Raw genomic sequence first — 14,351 nt, forward strand, 5'->3', positions numbered from 1 at the left:
GCCCCCTGCCCTTGCTCCCTGTTTGCCTGGCATCCCAATCCTGAGGGCGGCGGGGTCGTGTCTGGGCCCAGCCTCCTTTGTGCCCGTGAACCGCAGGCCCCCAGGCCCGGGCTGGGGAGGGGCCGTGCCGGGCGAGGCTGCCGGGAGCACAGCCCCGCCCTCGGGAGCAGCCCCAGGGGAGCCCGGCAGAGCGGCTTGAGCTCCGCATGTCCGCGCAGGGGCCCGGGGCGTGGGGGTCGGCGGGGCTGCGCCCACCGTGCCACAGGAGGGGGCGGGCCCCGGCCGGAGAGCGCTGCCCGCACTCCGGGGCCTGAAACAGAGGCACTGCGGGCCGCGCCCTCCAGAGGCCCCCGGGGTGCTCTCGGGGCTGGCGGGGCGTCCTCGGCCTTCCTGCTGTGGCCACAGCACACTGGTCTCGGCCTGTGGTCGTCCCTCCAAGTCGCTCTCGGGGCCGGCGGCGTCCTCGGCCGTTGGTCTCGGCCCGCGGTGGGGGACTGTCGTCCTCCGAGTCGCTCTCTGGCCCTGGTTTCCTTCTGCCTAGGGCCGCCGGCCGTCGGGATGGGCCACCCTGCTCGGCTTGGCCTCTTAGCTAATCCCGACCCCGTCCCAGACCAGGCTCAGCCACATGACGGGAAGCTCAGTGGCCAGGGCGCAGGCATGTCTTCCAGGGAGATCAGGAAGCTGCGTTTAGTCCAGGGAGGGGACGAGCTCATTAGCAAACGCTGTAAATCAATCAGAAATGCGGAGAGAGGGGTGTATGGAGGGCATGAGGGTTGAGTCCTGGATCCCAGTCCTGGCAGGAATCCCTGAGGGCTTCTTAGAGGAGGCGGCATGTGTGCCACCCCTGCGGGTCCCTGGTGGCCACTTGCTGGGGTAGAATCAAGCCATGCCTGTGAGCTGCAGTAAAGCTCTAGTGGGCTCCGCTGTAAGATTTCCCGGGCTCGTCCGGGTGCACACCCTCGGACCCCACCCCCTCCGCCCCGCGTCCTGACCGCCGGCCGTCAGATGGGAGACCTCCAGCGTGGGCTCACCGCAGTGAGCGCCCCACCATGGCCGTGTGGGCTGGGAAGGACCCCGGGGGTCAGGTCCCGGGCGTGGCCGCGCAGCCCCGCAGGCAGGTGCACAGCCCGGAGCTGGCCGAGCTGCCGCCCGGGTCCCGGGACCCCCGCCAGGGCTGGGGGTCAGGTCTGGCTGAGGCGGGCATCTTGTTCCCGGGCGTCCCAGCCTTTAGCTGAGGCGGAGAAGCCGGGGCCTCCCCCGGAAGGTCCTTTTGAAGCGCGGCGTGCAGGCAGCAGGTGGAGAGCGCGACGCCCCGAACCCCCGACCCCGCAGTCGGGCGTTAGCGCCCCGCTGTCCTGCCCTCGGGGAGACCGAGGCCAAGACGGGCACAGGGAGGGGCCTGCCCTCACAGGGCCCGTCGTGGCTGCTGGGGGACCCGAGCCCCGTGCCCTCTAACTCGCTCCCTCCGTCCCAGCGAGCACGACCTGGGCGAGGACATCTACGACTGTGTCCCTTGTGAAGATGAGGGGGACGACATCTACGAGGACATCATCAAGGTGGAGGTGCAGCAGCCCATGGTAAGCCGGGCCCAGGGCGCGTCGGGCAGGGGCCCGCCGGGGGCAGACGGCAGCGGGCCCGGGTGCACCCCTCGGCCCTTCCCGGCTCCCGGGGGTCGTGGCGAACGTCCTGGGAGCCCTGCCCTGGTCCCAGGCTGCCGGGCATCCTTCCGTCTAAGGACACCCAGACGTGCCGCTGCCGCTCTCATGTTTCGGAACACGGGGCCCTGGGACTGTCCTCTTAGCATTGGAAGGTTCTAGTCCTTTCCCCATGGGAGCCTAAAGCAGCGGCTCCCGCTCAGCCCGGCACACCTGACCCTACGCCTTGTACAAGGAGCGCGGGCGCCGCTGCTGGCCGAGCCGGCTGGGCATCTTTCTGTCGAGGTGATGTTCATCTCCCAGCAGGGGCTGGTGAATGACCGGCTGGACACCAGCACGGGCTTACTGCCCACGGCTGCTGAGCGGAAGGAGGTGGACCAGCTGGGCCGGCCGGGAAGGGGGCGCCTGGGGGAGGGGGCTGCAGCCCCTTGGGCCCGCCGGGCCCTCCCGGGCACCCTCGGTGCCACTTGCCTGCCGCACAGATGCTGGCATGCCATTTGCTTACTCCAAAGAAAATGGAAGTCTTCTCAAAAAGCACATTTCGGTGTTTTCCTTGGCGCGGTGGTACCAGCAGGTGGCGGGAAGACAAAAGCTGGGGGAGAACAAATCCCCGCCAGATCTTTGGACAGGGCATTTTCCACTCCAGTGGCGCCCGGCGAGAGGCCGCGTCCCGTGCGAGATAAAAGAAAATGCCGGGCGAGGGTTGTGTCCCGTGGTCCCCGCTCTACTGCCGGGCCGAGCCCTTCGCTTTGCCCTGAGCGTCTGAGGAGGGGCTCGCTCGGGAGAGGAGCGGCCTTCAGGGGGCTCAGCAGAGGTGTGGGGTCTGGCGCCAGCGCCCCGCATTGCCGCGCCTGCCGCCCAGAGGCCCTGACAGTGGGGCAGCTCCTCTCGGAGCCTTCGCGCCGGCCGGTTGGGAGGCCGGACGCCGCACCCGCCTCCCCAGAGCTGGCCGACGTGCCCCCAAAGCCTGTGGGGCTTCCTGGGTTTGGCATGAGCTCCGACTGGGGCTCCCGTATGGCCCCAAGTCCCTGGAAAGTCGGGCGTCCCGAGGGTAAAGGAGAGGATAGGAAGATGAGGCCCGCAAGGGGTCTTGGAGGGTCCCCCCCATGCCCCCCGTGCACCCTTGAGACCCCGAGTTGGGCCGAGTGCTCCCTGGCCTCCCCTGGTCTGCGGACTGCGCAGACCCTGCCGGGCTGTGGCTGGCGCTGTGTCCTGGGGATGCACTGGCAGCCCCCAGCCCTGCTGGGCCGCATCCCAGCTGCTGCACCGTCAGTCCAGCAGGGATGACCCCCACTTCCGGCCACCGGCCTCCTGGGGACAGAGTGCCCGGTCCGCTCTGGAATAGCCTGAGTGGTCTGAGGGGTGGGTGAAGGGATGGCGATGTTTCCACTAGAGGAGGCGGGCGCCCCTCCGGAGCGCAGGTGCGGGAAAACTGACCGTGGGGCCCAGCTGTCCCCCGCCCAGCCAGGCCGACCCACGGGCCCGCGGGCAGGCAAGGGGTGGTGGTGAGATTTCCGGCGCTGCTGGCGCCAGGGGCTGTGCCTGCGCCTTCTCCGGCGCACGCCCGCCCGCTAACCCGTGCTCTCTGATTTCCTCCCCACGCTTTCAGATTAGGTACATGCAGGTAAGCGGCCGGCGGGGCCCCGTGAGCTCGGTCCTGCCCCGCCACCCCCTCGGCCTTTGGGGCGGCTCAGCCTTCCGAGAACATCGGGGTTCCTATCTCTTGAGACCCCACCAGGCGTCCGTTTTTACACGTTTCAGGGGCCCCGTGCGCCCCCGGGCCCCCTGTGCTGCCCACAGGCTGGGCCTGCCCTGGCTTGGAAGGGAGCTGGGGCGCCCTGCCTGGCCCCGGCCCTGGGGACGCGCCCTCCCGCGCCTGCCTGGGGGGCCCTCGAGCGCCTCCCGAGTCCCCGGGGCTGCGGCATAGCCCCCCAGCGCCCCCCAGGCAGGCGCGGCCTGGCCCGGGGAGGTTGGGGAGCTTTTGGAAAACCCACAACGCCTCTGAGCAATGAGTCCTGCCCCAGCCCCCGCGCCCGGCCGCCCCAGGGGTCTTGGGCCCCCCTGCCGTGCTCCCCCTGCCGTGGGTGGGACGGCCCCCGCAGACGCCGGGGCGTGTGTCCGCAGCACTCGCCTCCCTGGGGGACCGCGTGCACACAGTAGGTGCTTAGTGGTGTCACCTCGGTGCTGGGCAGGCTTGGCCTCTGAGCTCCTCCCCGTCCAGTGTCCGAATTAGTCAGGGCGGGAGGAGCCGGCACTATGAGTCTGGAAACTTCCATCTGTCCCTTGGTCTGCGCCAGCTCACAGCCTGGCACCACGCCCCTCCCCGTGCCTCAGTTTCCTCATCTGCAAAACGGATGGGAAGGGGCCGGTCCCTCTGGCTCCCGCTCTGGTGCCCGCAGCCCGGCAGGCCAGGGCGCGCAGGGGCGGTGCGTCCCGACTCAGGCCGCATGTTCCCCCTAGAAAATGGGCATGACCGAGGACGACAAGCGGAACTGCTGCCTGCTGGAGATCCAGGAGACCGAGGCCAAGTACTACCGGACGCTCGAGGACATAGAGAAGGTGGGAGGGCCGGGCCGGCGTCCTCGCGCTTGTGCCTTCCGGGACTCAACTGACCTCGGCCCCCCGCCCGCCGCCAGCCACACCCAGGCCCCCTCCCCGCCTGCCCGCCTCGCTCCCCACTCCTCCCACCCGGGCCGCGTCCCCCTCCCGGGTCCCCGCTGACACCGGGCACGTGCCCTGCCCTGGACTCCCTCCTCCTGGTGCCCCGACCGTGCCTTCTGCCCTGGAGCACGCCCTCGAAGCCAGGCGCTGAGTAAGCGCCGTCTGCATACTCCCCCATACACAACCCTCCACGGCAGCTGGTGCGCCCCGCCTGCTCCTTGTGAGCTCGATGGGAGCCGTGCCCGCCCCCGGGGGTGGACGTGCTGGGCCGCGGAACGCAGTGGCGCCTGATAACGCGAGCTTGGGGGTGCCAGTGTCGGCCCGGGCTGCCTGAACGGAGGTCCTTGCAGCTGGAGACCCCCCCCCCCACCAACCTGGGATGCCACGGGGCCAGCCTCTCCAGCCCCTCCCTGCCCACTCCCCTCCGGGGGCACCCAGGGCTGTCGCCGGGTGACACCTTCTGCCCCTCGTGCGTCCTTGCTGGCACTTCCCGGGGCAGATGACTGTTTTGTCACACTGACCTTCCTCGGGTGTGGTGGGGCCGAGTGAAGCTGTGACGGGGACGCCCAGGGGGTCCTGGCGCCCGGGTGGCTGCCCTCTGGCCCCAGTGGCTGCCCTGCAGATCCCCTGGCTGCCCCTCTCGCCCTGTGTCCTCCTCCAGCCGGCCCAGGCCCGTCCGGGTCCCATGGCCTCAGTGTCCTCCAGGCAGGACCTGGTGGGCACAGGTGACCGGTGTCCACCTCCAGGACGGGAGGGCTTTGGGCCGGGGTCGTCTCACAGGCTTGAGCGTGAGCAGGGCCAGTGCCGGGGCGTAACCCCCAGCCAGACGACGCAGGGCTGCTGTGCCCCCTTCACCTGTGGGGAAACCATGTGGTGGAGAGGCTAGCGCCGGCCCCCCTCCCTGCGGGCGATGCCTCCTGGCCACGGTCCTTTGGACCGTTTTCCCCTCGGCCCCCAGGCCGTGCCCACTGGGCAAGCCGAGAGCTCGCCGCTGGCCCAGGCAGCACCTGCAGGGAGGGCAGGGGAGAAGGCTGGCACCTGCCCACCCGCGTGAGCCCTCGGAGTCGACGCCCTTCCAGTCACCAGCTCGGGGGCGACGCCCGACCCCCTGGGCCTCGGTTTCCTCCTTGTAGACAGTAATCTCACACAAGACCCCATGCTGGGGCCACGGGTGCCTGGCCGACCCGGCCTGCATTTGCGGCACAGACGCCCACGGGCCTGCCGATGGCTGGCACCACGGCCTCGAGGCGTCCCAGGAGGCGCGCATTCTCCAGGGCGTGGGGAGCCCCTGCCTGGCGTGGCCACACGGGGGGCCCGCGTCTCCTTAGCAGCAGCAGCATGCGGGGAGAGCGTGTCCGTCCTCGGCAGAAACTGGCGCCCTCGGCCCTCGGCCAGCCCCTCTGCGGGGAGCCCTTGACGTGGCGAGGCTGCCCACCCCGGCCACGGCGGCCCAGCCCGCCACGGCAGCCACGACGTCTCTCTTGCAGAACTACGTCAGCCCCCTGCGGCTGGTTCTGAGCCCCGGCGACATGGCGACCATCTTCACCAACCTAGAGGTGAGCGCCTGGGGCCCCCAGCGCAGGCGAGGCTGCCCGGGACCGGGGGCTCTGCCCTCGTCCCTTGCCCGGGGCTGGGGCTCTGCCCTTCCGCTACCCGGGCGGTTCTGCCTTGAGGGGCGACGGGCGGGAGGAGGCGAGAGCCGCCTTCTCCCTGGGCCTCCGGTCCCCTGGGGCCCGGCGTCCCGCGCCCCCTGTCCCCCACCCGGAGCTCCTGCCCCCTCCTCCCGGAGCCCCGCGCCCCCTGTCCCCCACCCGGAGCTCCTGCCCCCTCCTCCCGGAGCCCCGCGCCCCCTGTCCCCCACCCGGAGCTCCTGCCCCCTCCTCCCGGAGCCCCGCGCCCCCTGTCCCCCACCCGGAGCTCCTGCCCCCTCCTCCTGGAGCCCCGCGCCCCCTGTCCCCCACCCGGAGCTCCTGCCCCCTCCTCCCGGAGCCCCCGCGCCCACCTGCCCGGTGCGCTCCGGTCCCCTGGGGCCCGGCGTCCCGCGCCCCCTGTCCCCCACCCGGAGCTCCTGCCCCCTCCTCCCGGAGCCCCGCGCCCCCTGTCCCCCACCCGGAGCTCCTCCCCCCTCCTCCTGGAGCCCTGCGCCCCCTGTCCCCCACCTGGAGCTCCTGCCCCCTCCTCCTGGAGCCCTGCGCCCCCTGTCCCCCACCCGGAGCTCCTCCCCCCTCCTCCTGGAGCCCCCGCGCCCACCTGCCCGGTGCGCTCCTGCAGGACCTGATCAAGGTGCACCACAGCTTCCTGCGCGCCATCGACGTCTCCATGATGGCCGGCGGCAGCTCCCTGGCCAAGGTCTTCCTCGACTTCAAGGAGAGGTGAGTGGGGGGCCGGCCTCGCGGCCCCTCCCTGCTGTGCAGCCCCGGGCGCCCCCGCCGGGCAGTGTCCACGGGCGACGTCCGGGCGCCGGTCCTGCCCCACCCCCGTCACGGCCCCGGGAGATGAGTCGGGGCGACCGCGGCCCCCAGGCAAAGCCCCTCCGAGCCCGACCCTAAAGGGGGCCCATGTGGGAGCCCGGACCCCAGGGAGGAGCGCGCGTCCCGCAGCTCTGCCCAGGCACGGAGCCTCGTGCCTCGCTCCTGTGGGGCCGGGCGCCCCGGAGCCCGGTTTTGGGGTGTGGTCCTGGCCATGGTTGGCGGGCGGGTGGCCTGGCAGGCGGGAGCTCGCGCCGCGTCGGCCCCTGCCCTCCCCGCGCACACCTGGCACCGTGGTGTGCACTGGAGATCGAGGCTCTAAGCAGATGCACGCCTGGCGCTCGGGGACCTCGGGTGGCCGGGGCGTGGGCCTCGGTGGCGGTGGGCAGCTGGGCGTGAGTTCCATTGCCTGGCGCCGGGGGAGGCCGTTAACGTCCCAGCCCCAGGCTCGGTGGTCCCGGGAGCCCCCGCCCACCTGCAGCCGCTGCAGCCCCCTGGGCGCTGGCCCAGCTGCCTCCTGCGGCCAGAGCCCACCTCGGGCCACGTCTAGCTGGAAGGGCCTTCGCTACTTCTCCACCCGGTCCCCGTTCCCCATGGCCACCGTCCGGCGGCTTGGCCACCGTCCTGAGGGCAAGGCCCCAGCTCTGTCCCCTGACCCGCTCTGGCCCCAGCCCGGGCTCCCTGCGAACTTGGGACAGTGTCGTGCGGACGCGGCCGTGGAAGCAGCGGGTCAGAGCTTCCCCGAGATGCCCGTCCCCTCCGGGGGGCCAGGGTTCGCTTTTCACAGCGTCGAAGGGCACGACTCTCCCGCCGTCCGCCGAGCAGGGGTCAGGGGCGATCATCTGCTCGCGGCCGGCGGGACGGTGAGCCTCCTTCCACGGGGGCAGAGGCGGCGTGTGCGGCCGCTGAGGGGGGAGGCGGGCGAGGCGGAGCGGGGCTGGCGCGCCTGCCCGCGGGCCCCGGCGCCATGCGGGGGCAGAAGCCGTGTCCCACCGCGCAGCGTCCGCGGCGAGCCCCTGCTGGGGGGGCTCCTTCCCGGGGCGGGCTCGTGTCCCGCGGCGCTGCGGGGGGCCTGGCGCACGACGCCGGGGCTTCTGCCTTCTTTCCAAGCCTGGGGTGAACTTTTTGAAGCAGCGCCGGACGTTTGTGGTTAAAACTAAGGCCCGCCGGCTTTCGCCCTCCTTCACCCGCTTCCTCCGACGGGCGTGGGGCCCGCCTTGGGGTCTGCGGATTCTCGAGGGCGAGTCCGGCCCCGTTCCGCTGGGCTCCGTGGCTCCCCGGCCTGCGCTGCCCCACGGACGGGGTCGCGGCTCCTGAGCCGGGCAGCAGGGTCTGGGCCAGGGGCGTCTCAGTCATCCCTCCAGGCTTAGAGGGGTGGTGCCTCGGGGGGGCGCTGGGAGCCGTGGCCTCGGGGCCACGAGGACCTGCCTTGAGATCCGGCCCCGCCGCCCCCCTGCCCGACGGCCGTGCAAGTCCCCCCTGAGCCTCAGGGCTGCAGGCTGGACGGTGGCCGTGGGGAGGCGTGAGGCCCCAGGGGCGAGGCCTGGAGCCATGCTGGGGGCACAGGACCTCTCCCCTCCTGGGTCCCCACCCAGCTTTGGACGGGCCATTGCCCTGCTGCTCTCCGGCCTGGCCTGGGGCATGTCCATCCAGCCCTTTTGGGCCAGGAGGTGGCCCCTGTGGGCAGGGTTTTGAGGGATGAGTAGAAGTTGGGCAGGTGGGGAGGGGCAGAATGTGGCACCTGAGGGGACAGGCCAGCCTTTCTGCCGCCCCTTGTGGGGTCTGGTGAGACTGTGGGGTCCCTCTCAGCCCCCTCGTTGCAGTTTCATTTAAGAAATCTGAAGGAGGCTACTCAGCTGCTCAGTGCACGGAGCTGCCCGTGTGGCGATGGGGACAGAGGGACCGAGAGCGAGTGGGTGGGGAGGGCAGTGGCCCGGACCCCACCCCCACCCGCCAGGGTCCCTTCGCTGCCCATGGACACCCTGGGTGGGGCCAAGGCCGCCAGCAGGGTCAGCTCTGGGGTCTCTTCTCGGTCCCTTGTCTAAAGCAGATACCAACGGGTTTCCCGCTGTGGTCATGCCAGTGCCGGGAGGCTCGGGCAGACCTCCCGGGCCACCGTCTTGGTGGGCACACCTGGCTCTCGTCCCCCCTTCCCAGATCCGCCCCTCCTGCCTCCAGGGCGCGCGGCGGCCTCGGGGAGCCCCCTCCGTCAGGGGCCCGGGACCCGCGGCTCGCTCGGTTCTCCACGGCCCTGGGCCGGCCTGGGCGACAGGACGCCGCGGAGGCAGCGCGGGGTGGGCCGGGGCCGGGCTCGGGGTCCGTCACGGCTGGCTGGGGCCCTTAGTGGCCGCTGGCCCAACGTGGTGCCCGCAAGCCCCCAGCCTCTCTGAGCCTTGGGTCCCTTCTGCGTGGAGGTGAGTGCGCAGTCCTGCGCTGCGTCCCCGCTCCCTGGGCGGCTGTCCTCGGGCAGAGCGGGCCCCGGCTGGAGCTGCCCGGGCTGGAGGTGCACGCGCAGCCTGCGTCTCGTCCAGCGTGCTCGCCTTCCATCTGGCAGCCCCTGCGGCTTCCCCGGGTCCCCCTCCTCTTCCTCCTCTCATTTGTGGGGCCCTCGAAGCGTGTGTTCAGGTGTCGAGAAGGAGAAGGGGATTACCCTTTTCTCAATTGCATTCTAAGGTGACGAGTTTAAGTCAGCCCTCATTCTGAAGTTCTCAGTAACGTTCGTCTAAGTGGAAACCGGGGTCAGTTTGTCACCCAGGGGGCTCCCAGTTGGCTCGTTCCGCTCCCCGGGCACTCGGCAGCGGGGGCTGCGCCGGGGGCCCCCAGGCTGCCTGCAGCCACGGGCAGCTTCTGCGCCTGCTCCAGGCTGGAGTCTCTTTCCAGAAGGGCAGAAGCTCAGCCCCTGCCACGGGGGTGCCAGGAGGCTCTCGGGGCGGCCTGGGGGCGTGGTGGCCGCTCAGCCCCCGGGGGAGTGGCACCCGAGCCCCCTGGGAGCCAGGGGCGCTTCGGGGCCTGTTGCCACACCTGGCCTGGCCACGCTGGACCCCGGCTGTGGGCCTGGACGTGTTCCCATCGTGCCGCCCGCAACACGTGCCGACGAGGCTGAGACGGGGGGCAGACGCGGCCAGCGACCGAGCCGGGGGTCCGAGAGGCCTCCCAGGCGCCTCGTCCGCAGAGCGCTAGCCCGCCACCGGCTCCACCACTTGTGCCACGACCTGCCCATGGTCCGGGAAGGCGGCGTCCGAGGTGGGGTGGATAAGTGGCCGTGGTCGTCCCAGCCCGGTTCCGAGATGCCCCACATGGGGGGTAAGTGACGGCCGCCACCCGTGTCGTCACCGTCTGCAAGTCACCAGACGTGGCTCTCGGCCTCACGTCGGAGAGGTGACGTTCTGAGAGACGAGGCTCCAGGCCAGTGACCGAGGCCCATGAGACGCGCCGGGCTCCGGAGCGTCCCGGGAGGGGCAGCTCTGGGGCCAGAAGAGGGGGCGGTGCATGCAGCGGGACAGCGTGAGCCAGCCCGGGGGGCGAGGCGGGTGGGTGAGGGCGGGCGGGGGGCGGGCTCGGTGATGCAAGGAGTGTCAGCGCCGCCCGCGGGGACCCCCACCCTGGGTGTGGGCAGGGGGCACTGCAGCCGAGGGCACGAGCCAGGACGGGCCTGGGCGTGTGCGCCCCCCGGGGTCTGCCCACTCGACAGACGGGGGCTGCCCTCCGCTCGGTTCTGGCCTCTGCAGGGTGGGAGGCGCTGGGGACCCTCCTTGGGGCGGGGAGCGGGCGCCTCCCCTCGGCGGCCCCCCACGGCCCGGCAGCGTTTCCGGAAGGGGTCAGCGCTAGCTGCGCCCCGCAGCCCCCCGCAGCCCCCCGCAGCCCCCGGGCCGCTCAGCACGCGTTTGCCCGCAGGCTCCTCATCTACGGCGAGTACTGCAGCCGCATGGAGCACGCCCAGAGCACGCTGAGCCAGCTGCTCGCCAGCCGCGAGGACTTCAGGCAGAAAGTGGCGGTAACGGACCCCCCACCCCGGGCTGCCCGCGGCGGGGGCCTGAGCGCCAGCCGCCCTCGTCCCTGGCGGGGTACGGGGTGGTGGTCGTCCTGGTTTTACCAGGCGGCCGTAGCTGAGGGTCCCCCGTGCATCTTGGGGTGGGGAGGGGGCCGGGCGGCGCAGCTCAGGATCAGTTTGGCAGATGGCCACGCGCCCCCACAACCAGCCGGGCTGCTGACCCACCCCCAGGGCTGGGGCTCCCCAGAAACCCTGTTTCCAGCACAAAACCTGGCACAGAATCCCTTCGCTCTGGGGCAGGGGGGCCGCCCCTGGGAAGGTGCAGGCGGCTGGTGGGGGCGCCCCCGGCCCCTGGCCTGACGGGGAGGGGGGGAGAGGGTGAGGCCCCGCCCCGAGGGCCATCGGGCATTCCAAGTCTCCCCTGCCGCCTCCCGGGTGGACCGCCTGCACCTGCTGGGACCCCCACCCCTGCGGCAGGCAGGGTCGTGGGCAGATGCCGCCAGGACCAAGAGCCCAGCCCTGGAGGGGGGCCTGCGTCTGAGCTGGGCAGGGGCGAGGAGCGGGTGGGGGAGGGGAGCAGGGAGCCCGTCACCAACCTGCCGCGCCCCCCCAGGAGTGCACCCTGAGGGTCCAGGACGGGAAGTTCAAGCTGCAGGACCTGCTTGTCGTCCCCATGCAGAGGGTGCTCAAGTACCACCTCCTTCTGAAGGTGAGTCCCCGCGCAGCGCACGGGGCGGGGGCCATGGGGGCGGGCGAGGCACGACAAGCCGGCGTGAGGTGAGCGCCCGCCAAGTAAGTCCATGGAGGAGGCTGGGGCTGCGGCCTCAGAGCAGGGAGGCGAGGAGCTCGGTTTGCCTCTGAGCTTCCTGACGGCCAAAGTGAGAGTGGAAAGATGTCTTCAGGACAGACAAGGAGAGAAGACTGGTTCCTGGACGGGGCAGGGAGGCCCCTCACCTCAGCCCTTACCTTTCGCTGCCTTAACGTCCCTCTTGGGTGGTTTTTGCTGCCCTTCCCCGTTATCCACAAGGTTTGGGGTGTCCCTGCCTTGGAGTGGGGTGTCACCCCGGTGAGGGGTTTATGTCTGCTGGGATCAGGCGGCCGAGCCGGGGCCGGGGCGATGGGCAGGGCTTTTCGAGGCCCTGCTCTGTGCACGTGCCCCCTGCCCAGGCGGGCCGTGGGCTGAGGCCGGCACCCCCAAGTCACATGCTTCTCCTCTCGCCCCCCAGGAACTTCTGAGCCATTCCACAGACCGGCCCGAGAGACAGCAGCTCAAAGAGGCCCTGGAAGCCATGCAGGTGAGTGGGGAAACTGAGGCACAAGAGGTTTGGGGCTCCCTGGTGAGCTGCATGCTGTAAACAGATGAATTCCTGGGACGGCAGGAGGAGGCACAGCACCCCACTGCTCCCCCAGAGCCCCGACCCCTGACCTCTGCAGCCCATGCTGATGCCCTGTCCCCCCTAGCACCCCCCTGGCCAGGTGAGCCCCCTACCTGGTCCACTCGCAGCCCAGTTCCTTCTGCCCAGGAAAGGCTGCTCCCCTTCCTGGGCTCCTGACCGCTGGGCTCCCCGAGCCGCGTCGCCCTCTCCCCTCCCTTCCCTCTCGGTGGAACCCCACCATCCAGGGAAGTTCCCTGCAGGAGAGCTTAGCTCGTGCCACACCCCTGCTCAAAGACCTTCTGTGGCTCCCCAGTGCTGTACAGCGAGGTACGAGTGCCTCGCTCTGGCGTTCAAGGCCTCCCCTGAGGTACCTGCAGCCCGCTCTGCAGCTATGTTTCACGAGCGCCCATATGCTGGGTGGCCCTGCGGTCTGTGCCGAGACGCTGCTCTGAGCAGGCGCCTTGCCTCTCGGGGACTCACCCCGAATCACGTGTAAACGTGGAGGCTTCGGCAGGTGTGCGAGAGCACGCGTGTGTGCAGGTGTGCAAGAGCACGTGCGTGTGCAGGTGTGCGAGAGCACGTGCGTGCGCAGGTGCGTGAGCACGCACCTGTGGACACGGGAGGGGGCCCCAGGCCCCTGAGTCTGCCCCTCGGCTCCCCCAGGCGCTTCCTGGTTCTCTGGCCATTTCCATGGCTCTGGGAACCGATGCCCCATCACAAAGCAGAGGGACACACCTGTTCCCTCCGCAGCCACAGGCTGGCGGGTAACCTCAGCCTCGGGCCTTGTTGCCCGAACCAGGCCCCTCCTCCCCCTGGCGCCCGCTGGGAGTGGACCGCGGCCCCTTCCCAGGGAGGCCCTGAGACAGCCGCTGTGGCCAGCCCGTGGGGTCCATGGACCGACCGGGCCCACCTTCCCACACCTCACACGTAGCCTCTGGCCACCCTGGGTCCCTGCTATGGGACAGAGTGTCCCAAGAGCCAGCTCATGGCGCTGCTCAGAGAGCCCTGTGGCCTCCAGGCTCGCCCTGGGCGATTCCAAGAAACCCAACCACCCAGTCCTAAGACTTCAGAGATGGAAGGAGTTGGAAGTTTTAGATCCGTTCCCCAAATGACATAGGAAAGCACTCGTGCAGCCACCCTGTGGCTTGATTCCCCCGGGGACGGAGCGCTCACCCCGCGCCGGGAGGTGCTGCCCGTTACCTAGCTGCTCTCCCTCTGCGGGCCCGAGCCGCGTCTCCTTGGGAGTTTCGATCCCAGATCCAAGCCCCATGCAGTGCAGTGGCCCGGAGATGCCCGTCGCCCGTTTGTCCTGCCCAGAGAGGCCAGGGAGCTCGCCCAGGGCCCGCCCACCCCATCGTGGTTTCTGCCATGGGTTCTTAGGTCCTCGCTGTTGCCATTTGCCCCTCGCTTAAACCCAAGTCAACAAGAAAACAGAACGCCCGCTGCAGACGTGTTGCAGCCTCCGTGGGGGGCCCCTCCGACCGGGAGGGTGGGGGGCAGGGGGCGGAGGCAGTGGGGCTCCTGGGGGAAAGGGGGCAGGCGGCGCCCCGGGAGCTCAGCCCGCTCGACCCTGCGCTGGTGTCCTGGGGGACCTCCACCCGGACAGCCCGCTCCCCCTCGCGGCCGGTGGCGCGGGTGACGCTGCCCCGCCGGCTTTCCCAGGGGACCTGCCTCCGGATTGCGGGCGGGCGCTGCCCCCTGGTGGCCGGTGGGAGGGCTGCAGCCGCGGCGGCCGTGGAGGGGGACACAGGTCCGGGCCTTGCACGTGGACCCGGGCCCTGCCTAGAGGGGACCTAGACGGGTCGAGTGACCCCTCATCCTGCAGGGCGACCCGGGGACCTGCCCGCTCGTCCAGGAGCAGACCCCGTGGCTGCCTGCCGCACAGCCCACGGCTTTCAGCGTCCCCTCAAGCTTCAAAGAGCGGCCGAGGGACAGGAGGACGCTGGCCCCGCGAGAGCTCGGGGCCCCGGGCGCGCCATGCCCTCCCCACCCCTCGCCCCGCCGGGCCCCGAGCCCCCCACGGCCCACCCCTGCCGCCCGCTGAGCCCGCCCCGTTGCTTTAAGGACCTGGCCATGTACATCAACGAGGTGAAACGCGACAAGGAGGCCTTGAAGAAGATCAGCGAGTTCCAGAGCTCCATAGAGAACCTGGTGAGTTCCGCCGACCCCTCGAGGCAGCGAGGAGCAGCGGCGGGGGCTC

At 70.9% G+C, this 14,351-nt stretch overlaps 1 protein-coding gene across 4 annotated transcripts in view; it reads left to right on the forward strand.

Annotated features, from left to right (window-relative positions):
* The window catches only part of VAV2 (vav guanine nucleotide exchange factor 2), a 180,508-nt gene that overhangs the window by 142,420 nt on the left and 23,737 nt on the right, over positions 1-14,351 (forward strand). For all 4 annotated transcript variants that reach the window (XM_058302647.2, XM_058302648.2, XM_058302649.2 and 1 more), the window contains exons 5-12: positions 1,475-1,577; positions 4,116-4,214; positions 5,804-5,872; positions 6,588-6,688; positions 10,679-10,778; positions 11,389-11,484; positions 12,002-12,070; positions 14,216-14,302. In XM_058302647.2, the coding sequence (XP_058158630.1) occupies positions 1,475-1,577; positions 4,116-4,214; positions 5,804-5,872; positions 6,588-6,688; positions 10,679-10,778; positions 11,389-11,484; positions 12,002-12,070; positions 14,216-14,302 (724 nt within the window). The remainder of the gene's footprint in view (positions 1-1,474; positions 1,578-4,115; positions 4,215-5,803; positions 5,873-6,587; positions 6,689-10,678; positions 10,779-11,388; positions 11,485-12,001; positions 12,071-14,215; positions 14,303-14,351) is intronic.

The sequence above is a fragment of the Dasypus novemcinctus genome, chromosome 8 (genome assembly GCF_030445035.2).
Source record: "Dasypus novemcinctus isolate mDasNov1 chromosome 8, mDasNov1.1.hap2, whole genome shotgun sequence".
Classification (NCBI taxonomy): domain Eukaryota; kingdom Metazoa; phylum Chordata; class Mammalia; order Cingulata; family Dasypodidae; genus Dasypus; species Dasypus novemcinctus.